Genomic DNA, 15,013 nt, shown 5'->3' with positions numbered 1-15,013 from the left:
ATATACACAAGACTATTTGCATTTCATTCCCCTGTGAATCAAAACATGACCTTAAAACCAAGGTATGTATCAAACTGAGTTTTGGCGTACCATCACACCTCTAAAGCTACACAAAAGCACCTCTCTAGACAGAGAAGTGAAAATCATCGTGAAGCACTAAAGAGAGAACAACTGCTCCCTGGAGAGATGGCAATTAAAGTATTTAAGACTTAAAGAGAGACTGAGTATTAATTGCTACTTTCAGAATACTAGGGAATAATCCAATGTGAATTCCAAGCAAATTATACATTGACACAACTTTAAATACTGTACATCAGCAGAGTGTGAATACAATTCTCACAATTTAAGAAAACTGTTGCTTGCCTGTAACCAGAAATTGGTAGGTGATATAAAATGGTTTACAAGTATTTTGTCCATTTATTCATTTATTTTTTTAATATCCATGAAATCTATCCATCCATTCATTACCGGTGCCATTTTTTCTGTTCATGTACCTGTGTAAACGGGGCAAGAGAATGCAAACGCTGACATTTGAAGGTACAAACTAATCAAAAAGTACAAATAAATGATTTCACAACTAAGAACTAGTCGTTATTCTTAATTTATCCACTGTTATTTTCACCAGTGTTTCCATATAAAAGTCATTAAGGCACCTAGACTAGCTACATAAACACTTAGTTTTGTCTCCACTACTCTACTGCAATCTCATTACCTGAAATTGAGTGTGAAAAGCTCATGAATTGAGGTGTGACATCTAGAAGTAAACCTCTTTTTCACTGTATCTTGCAAAAATGTAATTCGAGAGGGTTTGGGCAAAGGGTTAGCACGGGATTTGGCTGGCACATCCAATCGCTTCCTATTAACACCCCTTTCAGATCCTGGCAACTGGAAATAATCAGCCAGACTGTCAGTTGAAAAAAGTCTTGTGAAATGTTTATCCCCGGATGACCCAATTGGAAACATCAGGACTAAACTGTGTAAACCGCATGGCTCTCACTGGGTGAAAGACAACACATACTATTGAATTGATGTCTGTTAGATTGGCAGTCTGCTGCCTCCGTCTGCACTCCTGGCCATTCTTCTGCCACCGGAATTTAGCCAAAGTAGAAAATCCAAATAATAATAAACTAGTTTCTTCAGAAAACATGCTGGGTGAAAGGTAGAAATATTAAATGCTCTTCCAGTGGATGGCACAAGGTACAATAAACTTGTGTACCTTCCTCCTGTCAACAGAATAAGTCACGTTCCTGTGAGTGTATCATCTTTGTCTTCAATTAAATAGGAACCAGATTTAACATTGAGGAAGTCAATTTGTGACTAAACTGAAATGAGATTATAATGATTTCATTATTTTTTTGGGGGGTAGGGGGGTGCCGTAGGATTCCTCTAATACAGAGGAGTCAAAATCGTTTTGGTGGCGGGCCACTTTGTCGTTAAGGCTTACTTTGGAGTGTCATTATGAGGGTGAAACCAAATATGTTTAATTGTGTCATCATATACTGTACTTTGTACAAAACAGATTGGCAGATTACTAGATTTAAAATCAGACGCCAAGGATAATAGTTTGTTCAATTACTGTAAAAAGGTCAAATTAAATTCTTAAAAAAAAAAAAAAAAAAAAAACTCAATCTTGTTATTTATTACACATAACAATTTGACAATTTCTGGACAGGTTTTATCAAGGATCATGGGAGTTGACACACACGATTAACTTGGGCGGGCCACATAAACGGATGTGGCGGGCCGGATGTGGCCCCGGTCCTTGAGTTTGACACCAATGGGTGCTTTGGCTAAATGAAGGTTAGGAAAACGCCCCACGAGAGAATACACTATATGTGATGATTGATGATACATGAATGAGTTCAACATGGGAAAGCATGTTTCCCCCCAGTTTTTAGCAAAAAGATTCTTCTACCTCTTCTTATTTTCTTTGATGGATGGCTCTACAAGAGGCATATAGGGCACCGTAAAAGTGTTTGAGAAGCAATGAAAGATGGGAAGATCAGCAACATCCACACAGACCTCCACAATGCCGCTATTTGATGAGGAACGTTTAGTTAAATGTTCTTTCCAAACTTACCATATAGAAATAATAAAGAAACATCATACAAATATACAAATATGTATTGTATTTAATGTATCCACATATCACAGTATGCAGTGTGTTCGGTTAGAATATACCCCCGATGCAAGGCATGAAATATTCAGTTGAAACGGGCCTCACATAGTGTTGGAAAACTGCCAGTTGGCTTGCAAAGACTGTAAGAAAACCACTGAACCCTACCTGAGGTCTGACCGGGTCCATCCAGTTTAGAGTCACATTTTGGAAGTGAGAAATCTAGAAAGGCAGAAAACAAATTTTAATTTGTGTTTTGAGGAAAGCGAAAACAACACCTCCTGTCTAACCCTTTATTTTGTATTTTTAGGTGGGGTCTCAGGACTTTGGAATAAAGGAGGTAACATTTGAGAACCCCTATTTGTTGGGATGGTGAAGCGTTGCCAGCATTGTAACATTCACAATTATAACCTAAATCAGTCAATAAAAAGTATACTTGGTATAGATGGTAGAAATTTGCCAATTTTTCTTGGGGTGCGCCTGGTATCCCAGGGCCCCCCTCAAGTTACCCCCGCACCTAATTACTCCACACCAAATCCGACTGCTTTCAAAAAGGTTGCTAATGTGTTAAGTGTACTGTAATTCTTGATCCTTGCGGTATTTTCACCAAATAATGTCCCTGATTAAGACACATTGGAAATGTTTATACTTCTGAGCCCCCCGAAATACGAAATGTTTCCATTAAAATTGGTTAATGTTTGGTATCACTCATTAAAAATTCCCAGGTGACTCAATGCAGTAGCTGAATGATTAAATCACAGGTGTGAATACACTTTCCTCTCTGACTCACTTGTATACACACACTCATTCAATCAGACATATCTGTACTCAATGTAAGAAGTACCAGATAAAGTTTAAATGTTTTCACAGAGAGATCCTCTTCAAGAAGACGAAACATTTAGAATACACAGACAAACTTGTGAATACGCATTTCCCGCCCGATGTGACCAAGTAAGTGCATTGCAGTTTTGACGCATGCCGTAGTCATGATGTTAAGGAACTACGCTCGCTAAGTTTGTCTCGTTCGAGTATCCGTAGCAGAAAGATGGCTGCGAAACACAGCAACCTCCTGTAATATAATTTGAGATATCTCCACCTACAATTATTTAAAAAAAAAAAAAAAGACGTTGACGTCATAGGCCATATTTTTTACAAATTGAAATTAATTGTGGGTATTTGAAAGAATTAACAATGAAAAATCAACATATTTTACACACCGTCCCTTTGACCGTAACCCTTGTGCTGCAATTTCTACGATGTTTGTAACACATGGGTTACCCCATATGTTACAATTTCTACAATTTTTGTAGATTTTTGCGTATTGTCATCTTTAAATCAAAGACACAGCATAAAAAGTGTGTGATATGAAATATTCCAATTCATGTTTTATTTATATAGATTTATATTTATGTTTTGGTCATAGCACAATACCGCTTTTATTGTCCATTGCAAAAATACAAAGAAAAAAATAAGAACTATATGTGTATGTATAGCACTGATGCCACTGAACATGTCGAATGGTTGAAAGTGAAATAAATATTCAGGAATAATACTTTTACAATTTTTGTAAAATTGTATGTTGCGTTATATAAACTTATTTAGATCGACTGCAGCACATGGTTAAATTAAACAGAAACCCAGTCAAACATTGAAGACATGTTTTGCTTGGACAAACATCTCTCTGATCAAGTCACAGACCGACAAACCCTGTTTCTGGGTCACGTCACTAGGACACTGTTGTAGCACAAGGGAGAGAGAGCCAGGGATGAGGGTCAGCTTAGGTCTCTTCTGCCTCAGCTTCACCCAGCTGTCTTTCTAAAAAGAACAGCGTGGCATATGCTTTAGGATTACACAAAGCACCTGTTCACTTCCTGTGTGTTTCATTTTATACGGTGTTGTGTACCAAGAGTGTCTGATCAAATGAGATATGTGCACGATGCAAGTTCTGTGGAAATTAAAGCAGGGAAAGTGATCAAAATACCATTGCTGCTGGGTGCAAAGCCTTTAAGATGTTTTGCTCTCAAACGTGCATTACTTTGTGGACAATTGGTATACACATGTAATCTATGTCAGTAATTCTGCAAGCCTAAATGGGAGGATGCCAAGTTTGATCCTCAATCCGATGCCGGGGAGGGCGAGCGGCAGTTTAGCTTCTCAGAACCAGAGGAGCAGTGGGCTGGCACTGTTCACGCGACACGGATCAAAGCATGCTGCTCTCTTCAAAGCAAAGGGAAATGTTGTGTGCACACTTGAGTGGGAGAGAGAGCATAGTTTGTGTTGGACAGGCCATGCACAGCTGTTGAGAAGTAGTCTGGAGCAGTGCACAAGCTCAAACATGTCCATCCATCCATTATCTGAACCGCTTTATCCTCACAAGGGTCGCGGGTGTGGCGGAGCCTATCCCGGCGGAGTTCGGGCAATAGGCGCGGTAACCTGGAACTTGTTACCAGCCAATCGCATGGCACACGTATCCAACCAAACAACACTCTAAATTGAAAATGGATGGATGGATGGATGGACATACATGGATACAAATATGTCAAAATGTCTTTGATTGATTGCCTCCAAATGACCTCTCGCATGGATGCGTGTACGTAAGTGATATTTTTAACTCATCAATAATTTGAGGAGGTGGAGGAGGGTAGCATGTCCACAAAGAATGTGACCTATCCAAGTAATGACAGAAATGCTGTTCTTACAGGAATGGATTGAACCCATTCGTCAATCGTCGACAAGTAAAATTGACGATTTTGCAGGAACCTGAAGGCAGAAGTGCAAAGTAATGCTTTGTCTCTAAAGAGTTATGTCCAATAACAAACACAACAAAAACAATTGTTGAGATCGTGAGAATTCACCGACATCATGACACTTGTCACAACACTTGTCACAGCATGGCTGCTCGATGCAAGCATGTGAAAGTAGTTCACCCAAAATTAGACCAGCAGCACCGTCACTTGCGAAATAAGTTTTTCCTCAAACGCAATAAAAGCAGAAGTAGAATAGTTATTTATTTCGTTGACTGACTAACTGTTTACTGAACATATGAATTGACAAAACTCACATACTTGGAAATCTAAAAATAACTTCTTCAGCAGTCAGTCTGTTGTGGTGCTTTTATAATTGTCCCAGTTTGTAATTCAGAGATGGCTACACAAGAGACTTTGTGGTGTATACACACTATTTAAAAAAAAAAGATAAAAATAAAGTGAGTCTGTCTTCCTCAAAACCGCTTTCTTCTTGGGTTGTAAGAGAGCCGACATGTACATTGGGGTCAGTTATTTTACAACACAGCCAATGCCAATCTATGCTTGGTCTTCAACTCTGACCAACTGCCAATTAGACTGCCCAATGATATAACCAAAGGAGTTCAGCCTCGTCGAGAGCAAGGAAGTCGACTTTCACAAGGCGTGGTCCATCCCAACTTGAACTCTATAATTTGATGGGTGAAGGCTTGTTTATCCCTTCAAGTATGCCTATCCCTTTTTTAATCTGTCCTTCCTGAGATTCACTTTGCTTTAGTCTACTTATGTATGAAAGGAATTATTTGGTTATTCCTCCACATAAGGATATTAAAAGATATATTTTTTAAAACTGCTCTGAATACAGCAAGAGATGTACAAGAAACCCTTAAGCTTCGATGTACGAATTATTGTGTCTGATGGACGAAAAAAGAGCAAGTCTAACACAGTCAGAACGGAGTTTGCTTGTCCGTTAATGGCCACTGTCCTACGGCAAGTCCCGTTAGGCATTAATGGAGCAACATATAGTTCAAGATGGTCTGACAATCGGACATCTTATTGCAGTGTGCACTCAGTAGCTTCTATGCCAATTGAATTTCACAACGCAGCTTTGAACAATACTGCCACTGCATGCACGCAATAACTTCATTACATGTTACTCAAGAGAGCCCTAAATTAGATATTGTCAAAATGCCCATTATTTAGACGTTATTTTTAGTTGTACCTTGCGACTCACGTCGCAGTGCTACAACACCTTTGACAGAGGTCAATCTCTCAATCTAATTCATCAACAGCATGTTTTAAATTGACAGGGGGTTGATGAAGGTCACTTTAAAATACAAAGATTATAGTATCTAGAAGTTCTGTGGAGTCACACTTCATAGTATAATAACTCCATCCATCTATTTTTGTACCACTTATCCTGTTGAGCGTACACGGGCTCTCGTCATGGTGAAGAGAATTTTGAACAGTTCAAAATAACGATCCACTTTTGCACGACTTTCCACAGCCACCTGACAGGAATTTAACGGAATTTCTCAAAGCATAAATTGACATACATTATCTCAAGATCAACACAAGTGTTTCACAAGAAGATGAAATGACCAAAATCTAACTTCAAAGTCGGTGAGTTGCCCCAGGACATGCCCTCACAATTACAGCTTTTGCAAGGTAGAATGGGCAAATATTGTGAAGTCAAGGTGCGTCATGACAAACACCTATCAAAAAGGACTGAATGTTGTCTGCAGTTTTCATCTGATTGTATTCATACATAAGTGTAAGAAGGATTTAATGACATGTACTGTACTTAGTCTGAACGTTGTATTGTATTGACAGTGTATTTGGTGTCATTTGTTGAATCAAGATACAAATAGAGAACAATAACATTGATAATCTCAAAAAATAATAATAATAATAAAAAAAAAAAACAGGGCCCAGACACAGCAGTTACGATATAGCTCGAGAGCACTTTGCACAATCATAGATTAGAATACTGGCTGAGAAGATCAATACTATGTTTGCATGGATGAATGAAGTGTATCAGGTTACAGAACAAGGCAATGGTTGAATTAAAAGCATATTAAGGGCTTTGAATGACCAACTGAATGAATGAATGAATGAATATTTAATTTAATGATTTCCCTCATTGCTATCATGATATTGACAGGAGTGTGTTAGTGGCAAAAAAAAAAAAAAAGATGAATGGGAACATCAAACTACTGTTACTTTTTATTTGCTCCGCTCTTATTCTGCCATTTGGAAATGTTATTTGCTTCTAGAACAACAACAAAAAAAAAAAATTGTCTTTCCTACATAGTCTGATTTCCAGAGTCCATACCCATTTCTTTCTCCATCATCAACACTGCATGAGCTGTCTTTGCTGCCACATAAACATCGAAACAGCCCAACTTCACTGAGCCATCTCTCTGATAAAATGCAACAAAGCTTTGGGAAATTAGGGCTGCAACTAACGATTATTTTAGTAATCGATTAATCGGTCGATTACTTTTTGAATCAATCGAATTGATTTATTTTTTTTTTAAATGTTGCCGAATGAACATACCAGAGCTCTTGAATAAAATATGAATAAGACAATACAAATAATAGCTGAGCTCAAATTACAAAAGTTCGTGGACACCGACACACAAAAACATATAAATGTACAAACTGTATGTCCATTGGGTAGTGTAGGTACAGTGTAATTTGAAAAAAAACAAACAATTCTCTAAGTTAATTATGTGCTCTATTTTCAAAATAACGATGGCATTTGTCCCCTGTAACACTCATACTGAGAGACCGTGCTTCATGATTTCACGAGACCGTACTCGGTCCAGTATTCTTCATTTTCAGAAACGGCCAGTGTGCCCTTGAAAGTGTCAGAACGTGATTTATGATCAGGATCCATTCGTTAACCAGCAGTTGCTTACATCATCAAAATGCATCATATTGATTGGTTAAAAGACGCAAATATGTCAAGAGAGTCTTATACCGTTGGCGCAATGCAAACGCAGCAACTGAGCGGGTGATTGAGGTGATAATCAGGAGACACAGTGGGTAACTAGTATAATAGTCATAATAATAATAATAATAATAATAATAATAATAATAGTTTGTTGCCAAAACTTTCTACTGGTAATATCAATTATTATCGATTCATTATTGCAGCCATAAGAAAAATACATTGAAAAGTACCCGAGCAACTGTAAGAGTATAAAATTTATTTTTTTTAAAAAAGTTAAAAAACACAACATTCCCAACTGTCTGGCTAGCAAAGCTGATTTCTCGTACAATTTATTACACCACCCATCGACCTTCACCGTACCATGACCATGTCGAATTGCCATTGAGCAGAACAGGACACTAAAGTGAACAAGTCGATGAGGAGGCTGTATAGCTCTTAACACACTTTGAGTACCTAGAAGGTGGAAAAGCCATATATACCACTTTTTTTTCTACCTATTTATTTTCTAAAACAATGTGAGAGAGAAAAAGTCAGAGTCAAAGTAAATATCGTTTTGGTGAAAGACCCTCATATGATTAAGAATTAACCAGAATGGAAACATTAAAAAAAAAAATGTTGGCATAAACCTCATAGAGTGGTCTAATAAATGTATTAAGCGCTGCTCGTACAGCACATCTTTTAAAAAACGAGTTTGAAATGTGTATATTTGCTTAAAAAAGAAGTCTTTTGCATTGAATGCAAGTAAATTAATTGCAAAGTAAAAAGTAAATTGGTGGACGTGTGTGAATGATGTGTTTTTTGTGCTAATGCATAGATGGTGAACACCAGACCCAATGGCACCAGGTGTCAAAGAGAGAAACAGCTGAGTAAGAGAGGGGGAGGCAGCTGTTTCTTGAGGGGTGGATAAGTGCTGGTGGTTCACCTGTTTTGGGGGAAGCATCACTTCTCACGACCATTGCACCTCATCAGAAATTATACCCCCAAAAAACAGACCCGAAACAACAGGGTCGCGTGGAGTTCAAAAAAGAAATGATCTATCTATACATCTCTGAACTATAAATTTCACAATTATTACATTAATGTCACAAAAACGTGCAGAATATTTTTAACCAAGAAACCATCCACACAGTGCAAGCATACATTCACTGACCACTTCATTTGGAACACCTCCGCACTCCAATGAAATGCGATACAAAACCTGAGGTAACTGTATCCCACGACATCTTTATTTGGTTCCCATACAATTTTGGGATTTTGTTAGTGGCAATGCAGCATTTGAGAGTTTGACATGGGTCAAAATTGTATCTCTTGCTTCAACTCACATTTTCACTCATCCATTCAATGCCATTGAAACATCTTCATTGTTTCATGTGAATGGACCACAAAATTGAAAACAAGTTATTTTGTTTGTTTGTTGTTGCTTGGAGGGATGCAATGTCTATGCATTTGTAGTGACAGTTAATGATTATTATTGTGGATTTTTATAGTGGCAAAGAACAACATGGCATCAATTTAAGAGGTGTCCCTATTTTGGTTGCCTTGGCATGAAAACATGTGATGTGATGCATTGTACAACACTGCCACACTTTACAACAAAGCGTTATTCAAACTAAAATAGTTTGGCCCTCTAAAAGGTGTCACTCATCTAAAGAGATGCCTTTTGATACCGCTCTGGTATTGAATTTTGGATGTGCAGGAGGACCTAATATTGTGGGACAGTTAGTCATAAGCACGATGCACATATTCAGTAGAGGATGTCATGAAACGACACCAAGCACGCACAAGTACAAATCAGAAGATTATCGCTCTCGTCATTCAAGTACCATCACAACAACACTGGCGTGAATGATGTCCAATGGAGGCCCCATAAAACGTGTTTACGTTTTGGATGCATTGTTAAAGAGGGCTTGGCTATTCTTATTTGTTGTGACGATGATGCCATGGCGTCAGAAAGGCCCCGTGCGATGCATTGCATTGCCCATTCAGGCATGATGGTCCCATAGGATGAAATAGTCATTTTTGCCAGATCTTCGTCATATATTGATGATAACGTGTCCGGTTTGGATATAGGTGCGGCTAATACCTCCAAGAGGGTCACGCAGCTCCTGATCACGCACATTTAATGTACCGGTATAATTCATGGTTGTGATCTACAACGTGACAAGCCGGTGGAATCAAATGCGATCAATGGGTACAGTACGCGCAACCTTTTTTTTTTTTTAATCGTTATGAGGCTCTGCAACACCGACACAGCCCACTGGTGAGCACACCGACAGTCGTGCAGTTACTCCCCCCGCTTGGAAGCAGACTCGCCCCTTCCTGACTTACCGGATTTGAAAAACGCCGCTACGTCTGGAGCGTCCTTTGCAGCCTCATCAAGCCCCTCCGCTGCGCTCATGGCTGCACTCTCTCGTGCGCAAAAGGACCCTCAAAAATCCACAAACCGGAGCGATTCGGTGTCGGCTCTTGTCACACAAGCAAGCTGGAACCTTTCATCCCAGCAGATCCGACCGTAGAATCAGCGCTCCCCTCATTAAGCCAAAGACCTCCTCCATTTTGACCGAGAAGGGAGAAATCCTCACGACCGAGCGGCGGCGCTCCCGAGTTGATTGGAGGAAGAGAAGGGAGGGGTGATACTGTCGTGAAATAAGGTGGAGGTTTAAAAAAAAAAATAGGGGAGGAGGATTGGAAACGACTGAGGGTGGGATATCCTGGGATTCCGTTTCTGGAGGAGGTGGGGTTGGTGCATTGTGCACCACATTGAATTTATCCCCCTCCCACGTCACTGCGGTGCTGATGCGGGCCGTGAGGGAGTGTCATTCTTCTGGCTTTTCGCACCAGAGGAAGCCCACATGATGAGCTCATTGACAGTTCTGCTCGTGTACCACGTAGGCGTGTCGGGTCTTTGAGTCACGAGCAGAGCAGTGGGGATTTTTTTTTCTGGTTAAAACATTTATTGCATCATAAACGAAGCGTTCGTGTTGATATCTGCCGGCATGGAGGAAGACGATGCTACACTATGAGGTCATTTGGCCCACAATTGTAATCCTGTTCTCCGCTTCCTGATAAATCTTCCTTGGACCTTGGCGATGCGGGAAAGTGCGCTGCTGCCACCTAGAAGCGGTCCTTAGTACTTGGTTGTTGGAAGTGGAACAACCGTTCAACGATCAAAAAGTAAATAGATTTGACATTATAATCAACGTGTTCTGCTTCAGGAGGTTGCTACATCAATTCATTTAAATATGTATTGCTTCATTTAAGACACTGACCTGGAGAATTTATTCAGCATACCCATATTTGAATTTCTATAAATGTGCATTTGCATAACAGCAAATTCTAATCGGAGATGACATATGCCTCCAAACGTATTTTGACACTGATTCCAAAAATCTATTTTTTTTTGTCGTTGTTCTAGAAAATCGGGTTTTTGAGATAGTTTCGTTTTTTTTGTTTTTAAGTTTGACCATAGCTTGAGCAATACGGATTTTACCAGGCGTTGCCATTTATAGCTCTGATGTTGTAGGAAAATATATTGCTTCTGCTATTGCAGAAACAAATTTGTAATTCATAAATAGTACTAAATATAAATAACTACGGGCGGACCGGTGTCCAGTGGTTGGCGCGTCGACCTCACAGTGCAGAGGTACCGGTTCAATCCCAGCTTCCCTGTGTGGAGTTTGCATGTTCTCCCCAGGCCTGCGTGGGTTTTCTCTGGGTACTCTGGTTTCCTCCCACATTCCAAAAACATGCACGATTGAACACTCTACATTGTCCCAAAGTGTGAGTGTGAGCGCGGATGGTTGTTCGTCTCTGTATGCCCTGCGATTGGTTGGCGCCCGGTTCAGGGTGTCCCCCGCCTACTGCCCGAAGACAGCTGGGATAGGCCCCAGCACTCCCCGCAACCCTTGTGAGGAGAAAAGCAGATCGGAAAATGAATGAATGAATAAATGACTAAGTACTACATACTATGGTGACGATGATGATAATTATTAATATTATTAAAACCTGCTGTGCTGGTGGAAAAAACGAGGGCAGATTTGAAATCCACGCAAACAAATCATTTAGAAGAATTACCTGCATATCTGGTTTAAAAAATGAAATAAAGATGTCACTTTGGTTTTTACAGAGGCTTTCATGAACTGGGACTAACTTTTGATGTTTGTTTTGAACATGCAATCAAAACAATACAAAATGGATAACAGACAAACACTAATGAGTTTTCCACGTTTACAAAGAAGTGGGAATACAGGTAAATAGAAGAATTACAATAGACATGATCATTAATATCTATATATTCATAAGCATAATTTGACAAAGGAACCAAACAATAACAAATCCAAAACATGGACAATTGACTACCAAATAATGAACTTCACTCCCTCAATACCCAATCAGCATCACTCCTAAACACACCTCCGTTTGTCCTATATACCGCATCAAAGTATGTTTTCTAATTTGTATTAAACAATTCATGATGCAGCGTAACTGTAAAGCGCTCCAAACTACAATCAATGCTCCATGCGCTATAAAAGTTTCATTCACCTCCAAGCTTTTTTGTCTTCCTTTTTTGAATCTGTGTTCGGACAGATTCTTGACATTCTGCCTCCCCCACTTGCCTGCGCTACCTTGGTAACCAGAACAACAACACGATGGCCACTAAACGCAGAAGCAGTAGCATCAAATCTTGAGTGATCATTTGAAGAAACGGTGGCCAAATCAACACATTTGTTGACGAATTTGATTGGAATTGATTAAAAAGGAGGAATGTGGAGGGCATGGCGTCCACGTCTCGTGTCGTTAAAGTCAACTACAGGAACCGAAGCAGCCAGTCAACTGGACCCGCGGAATCCCTCAAGGAACTGCAGGTATGAGCACAGGCCTTGGAATTACATTTGTTCCGATTGCAGCATTTATTTCATTGTTGAAAAGATCAGTGTAGGTGAAGAAATCGACGTTTTTTCAATGACTATACAGTATACAGATTATGTCCATTGCTCTCAGGTCTTGGCTAATACGTGTACTCATTACATGAGTTCATTGAAACACTTAATTGCAACTCCTGTATATGAGGTTTTTGTATATGTAATGCAAACACGGGACATGCATGTTCTGGTTAATTACTTCCCTTTAATCTTCAAAACACATAAATCGCTTTCAAGTACCTCGGCAGTAATTTACTCATGAGCTCGTGTACCGTCTGCAACTGCGCTACGGTACATGATACGGCACACATTGATATATTGAAAATGTTCTTTTCACGTGGTAAATTTTAATCACATATAGTTATGTGTGTTTTTTTAATATGTATAAAAGTAATATAACATGGATGCTAGAAGGATTACAAAAATACAAAATACTGTATGCACATTTTTTTAATATTGTCATGTCGTATGCAGTATTGCTCAGTAGGTTACTTTGCTTTTGGACTATTTGTATAATTATACTACTGGGTGTGTCTGTTTTTCCCTTTTCGCACTCTTCATTGCATCTATCTACGAGATTTTTTATACTTGTTTTGAATATCACTGCTACGTTTCACTTTGGCATCCCAGCAGTGATTCATAATCGTTCCTGGGTGCACTGAGATCGTTAGTCCACTAGAGAGCAGTATGTTAACGCTGTACTGTAGTTACCAAAAACCCATATCAGTTACCATTGACCCGGTCTTAAAATGTCTTTTTGAGGTGTCATATTTATAGATTATTGTATTTATCAGTTGCATTAATTATGTCTTAGGTCTGTGGTGTTGATTTTTAGTTTCTTTGGGAGTCATTTCATGCCAGTTACAATTCAAGCCTAGGATTAGTTTAAAGGTTGAAATATCATCAGGTTCAAAAATATTGGCAAATCTTTTTGGATCTGAACACCATCATAATGAATTTGAAATAAAACAAGTAAGATGTGTTTTACCTGCAGGTTTACAGCATTCCTTTGAAAGTACAGTATTTACATCCAAAGCAGGTGGACGGTGTAGGAATTACAAGTTTGTGTGTATGCCTTCCAATTTTTAAGGGACCAAAATTAATGGGACACATTACAATACTGAAATTAACCTTTCACTTATTGAAACTTGGTTACAAATCCTTTGCAGTCAGTTACAGCCTGAAATCCGGAACATATAAGAGTAAACATAATCAGAGGCTCCTTTTCAAACTGCACCATCACGCCTTTTTTTGCAAGTCTTTGGATTCAGGTCAGGGCATTGACAAGGCCATTGCATAACATTCCACTACTTTGCCAAAAAAAACCTTTTGATTCTTTCACTGTATGCTTCTGGTCATTGTCCATCTGTACTGTGAAGCGCAATTAAATGAGTTCAGAAGCATTTAGCTGTTATTCCCCTTGACTTGACAGTTATATTAGTGACAGGTCCTTTCTGAAAAAAGTAGACGTTGAAAATCTGTATCATTAATTTATTACCTTCAGTCTTGTTTTCATTCATATTATTCCCGGCCCCCTAATTAAGCCCACCCTTCATTTTGACAGCTGTTCTGTTCAGACATCGCCCCTTTTTTACATGAATTTGAAAGACCTCTCAGTATGATGAAGTGCTGAAACCATTGAAATTGTACAAACACAAAAATAAACTTATTGGGAAATTAACCTCTGCGACATTGTCAATTGACCAAGCACTGCAGTATTTCCTTCATGAAGGCAGATGTTTAATGCCACTCTTGTAAGGGAGATTGTGCAAGTGTACCTCATATTGTGACTACCGGTAGGAAGAATATGGTACTAAATTGCGAACTAAAATAATCAAACTCGCGCATGCACACACACGCGCACAAACACACGCGTGCGCACACGCGCACACACACACACACACACACACACACACACTCAAATCTCACTCCCTGTATCAGAGTGGGAAGCCACTCTTGCTTCCTCTGTCTGTGGCTCTCTTTCTTTTAGATCTCATCAGATGTATAATTCACAGTCAGTCTCCTGTTTCACGGCAGCTCACAAGCTGACAGTTCGATCTAGAAAATTAGTCATAGTGTACTGAATAATTGATGAAATAACTGCTTTCAAATGCAAAGGCTGGCAATGAGTTTTTTTTCCCAATTCAAACCCCTCAGTTGGAGCCATGTGAAGACATGTGCCACACATTTGCTGGTTGTCACAATGAAAACATTGAATTTATCATTAATCGGTGTGTGTGTGTGTGTGTGTGTGTGTGTGAGCGTGTGTGTGTGT

At 39.2% G+C, this 15,013-nt stretch overlaps 2 protein-coding genes across 2 annotated transcripts in view; one reads left to right on the top strand and one right to left on the bottom strand.

Annotated features, from left to right (window-relative positions):
* The window catches only part of triob (trio Rho guanine nucleotide exchange factor b), a 106,929-nt gene extending 95,982 nt beyond the window's left edge, over positions 1-10,947 (bottom strand). The window contains exons 1-2 of the mRNA XM_019880019.1: positions 10,145-10,947; positions 2,285-2,338 (exon numbers count right to left, since the gene is read on the bottom strand). Coding sequence (XP_019735578.1) covers positions 2,285-2,338; positions 10,145-10,214 — 124 coding nt within the window. The 5' untranslated portion in view covers positions 10,215-10,947. The remainder of the gene's footprint in view (positions 1-2,284; positions 2,339-10,144) is intronic.
* A 1,512-nt stretch (positions 10,948-12,459) lies between these two features.
* dnah5 (dynein, axonemal, heavy chain 5) overlaps positions 12,460-15,013 on the top strand; it is a 95,332-nt gene continuing 92,778 nt past the window's right edge. The window contains exon 1 of the mRNA XM_019880079.1: positions 12,460-12,681. Coding sequence (XP_019735638.1) covers positions 12,592-12,681 — 90 coding nt within the window. The 5' untranslated portion in view covers positions 12,460-12,591. The remainder of the gene's footprint in view (positions 12,682-15,013) is intronic.

Source organism: Hippocampus comes, unplaced genomic scaffold (assembly GCF_001891065.2).
Source record: "Hippocampus comes isolate QL1 unplaced genomic scaffold, H_comes_QL1_v1.1 scaffold135, whole genome shotgun sequence".
Classification (NCBI taxonomy): Eukaryota; Metazoa; Chordata; class Actinopteri; order Syngnathiformes; family Syngnathidae; genus Hippocampus; species Hippocampus comes.
The sequence above is the reverse complement of the archived record's forward strand: the minus strand, read 5'-3'. Positions and strand labels throughout refer to the sequence as shown.